This window comes from Lottia gigantea, assembly GCF_000327385.1.
Source record: "Lottia gigantea unplaced genomic scaffold LOTGIsca_378, whole genome shotgun sequence".
Taxonomy (NCBI): domain Eukaryota; kingdom Metazoa; phylum Mollusca; class Gastropoda; family Lottiidae; genus Lottia; species Lottia gigantea.
The window spans coordinates 26274-27717 of NW_008709288.1; the positions used below are offsets into that span (position 1 = coordinate 26274).

A 1444-nucleotide genomic window follows, 5' to 3' on the forward strand; every position below is an offset into this window, starting at 1 on the left:
TCAAACTTTATCGTGACTAATGTATATCATATAATAATGAATAACCAACTTTATCGTGACCATATAATAATGAATTACAAACTTTATCGTGACTATTGTATATCAAATAATGATGAATTACAAACCCTATCGTGACTATTGTATATCATATGATGATAAATTACAACCCTCATCGTGACTATTGCATGTTATATAATGATAAATACAAACCTTATCGTGACTATTGTATATCATATAATAATAATAACCAACTTTATCGTGACTATTGTATATTATATAATGATGAATTACAAACCTTATCGTGACTATTGCATATCATATAATAATGAATTACAAACTTTATCGTGACTATTGCATATCATATAATAATGAATTACAAACTTTATCGTGGCTATTGTTTATCATATAATAATGAATAACAAACTTTATCGTGACTATTGTATATCATATAATGATGAATTACAAACTTTATCGTGACTATTGCATATCATATAATAATGAATTACAAACTTTATCGTGACTATTGTATATCACATAATAATAATAACCAACTTTATCGTGACTATTGTATATTATATAATGATGAATTACAAACTTTATCGTGACTATTGCATATCATATAATAATGAATTACAAACTTTATCGTGACTATTGTTTATCATATAATAATTTATAACAAACTTTATCGTGACTATTGTATATCAAATAATGATGAATTACAACCCATGATGTGACTATTGTATATCATTTAATGATAAATAAAACCCATATCGTGAGTGTTGTATATTATATAATAGTTATTACAACCCATATCGTGACTATTGCATATTATTAAGAGTTATTATAGTCCATATCGTGACTACTGTTTTTTATATAATAGTTCTTATAACCCACATCGTGATTATTGTATATCATATAATAGTTATTATAACCCATATCGTGATTATTGTATATCATATGGTAGTTATTATAACCCATATCGTGATTATTGTATATCATATGATAGTTATTATAACCTATATCGTGATTATTGTATATCATATGATAGTTATTATAACTCAACTCGTGACTATTGTCTTTTATATAATAGTAATTATAGCCCATATCGTGACATTATATGTCATATAATGATAAATACAAACCGATATCGCGACTATTGTAAATTATAAAATGATAAATACAAACCTATATTGCGACTATTGTGTATTATATAAAGATAAATACAAACCTATATCGCGACTATTGTGTATTATATAAAGATAAATACAAACCTATATCGCGACTATTGTGTATTATATAAAGATAAATACAAACCTATATCGCGACTATTGTGTATTATATAAAGATAAATACAAACCTATATCGCGACTATTGTGTATTATATAAAGATAAATACAAACCTATATCGCGACTATTGTGTATTATATAAAGATAAATACAAACC

General features: G+C 24.5%; 1 protein-coding gene across 1 annotated transcript; it reads left to right on the forward strand.

Annotated features, from left to right (window-relative positions):
* Positions 1-152: 152 nt before the first annotated feature.
* Positions 153-1169, forward strand: LOTGIDRAFT_145697 (hypothetical protein; the record flags this gene model as incomplete). Its single annotated transcript, XM_009059155.1, has 2 exons — positions 153-301; positions 839-1169. 2 exons carry the CDS (start codon positions 153-155, stop codon positions 1167-1169), a joined length of 480 nt encoding a protein of 159 aa, XP_009057403.1.
* Positions 1170-1444: the final 275 nt, after the last annotated feature.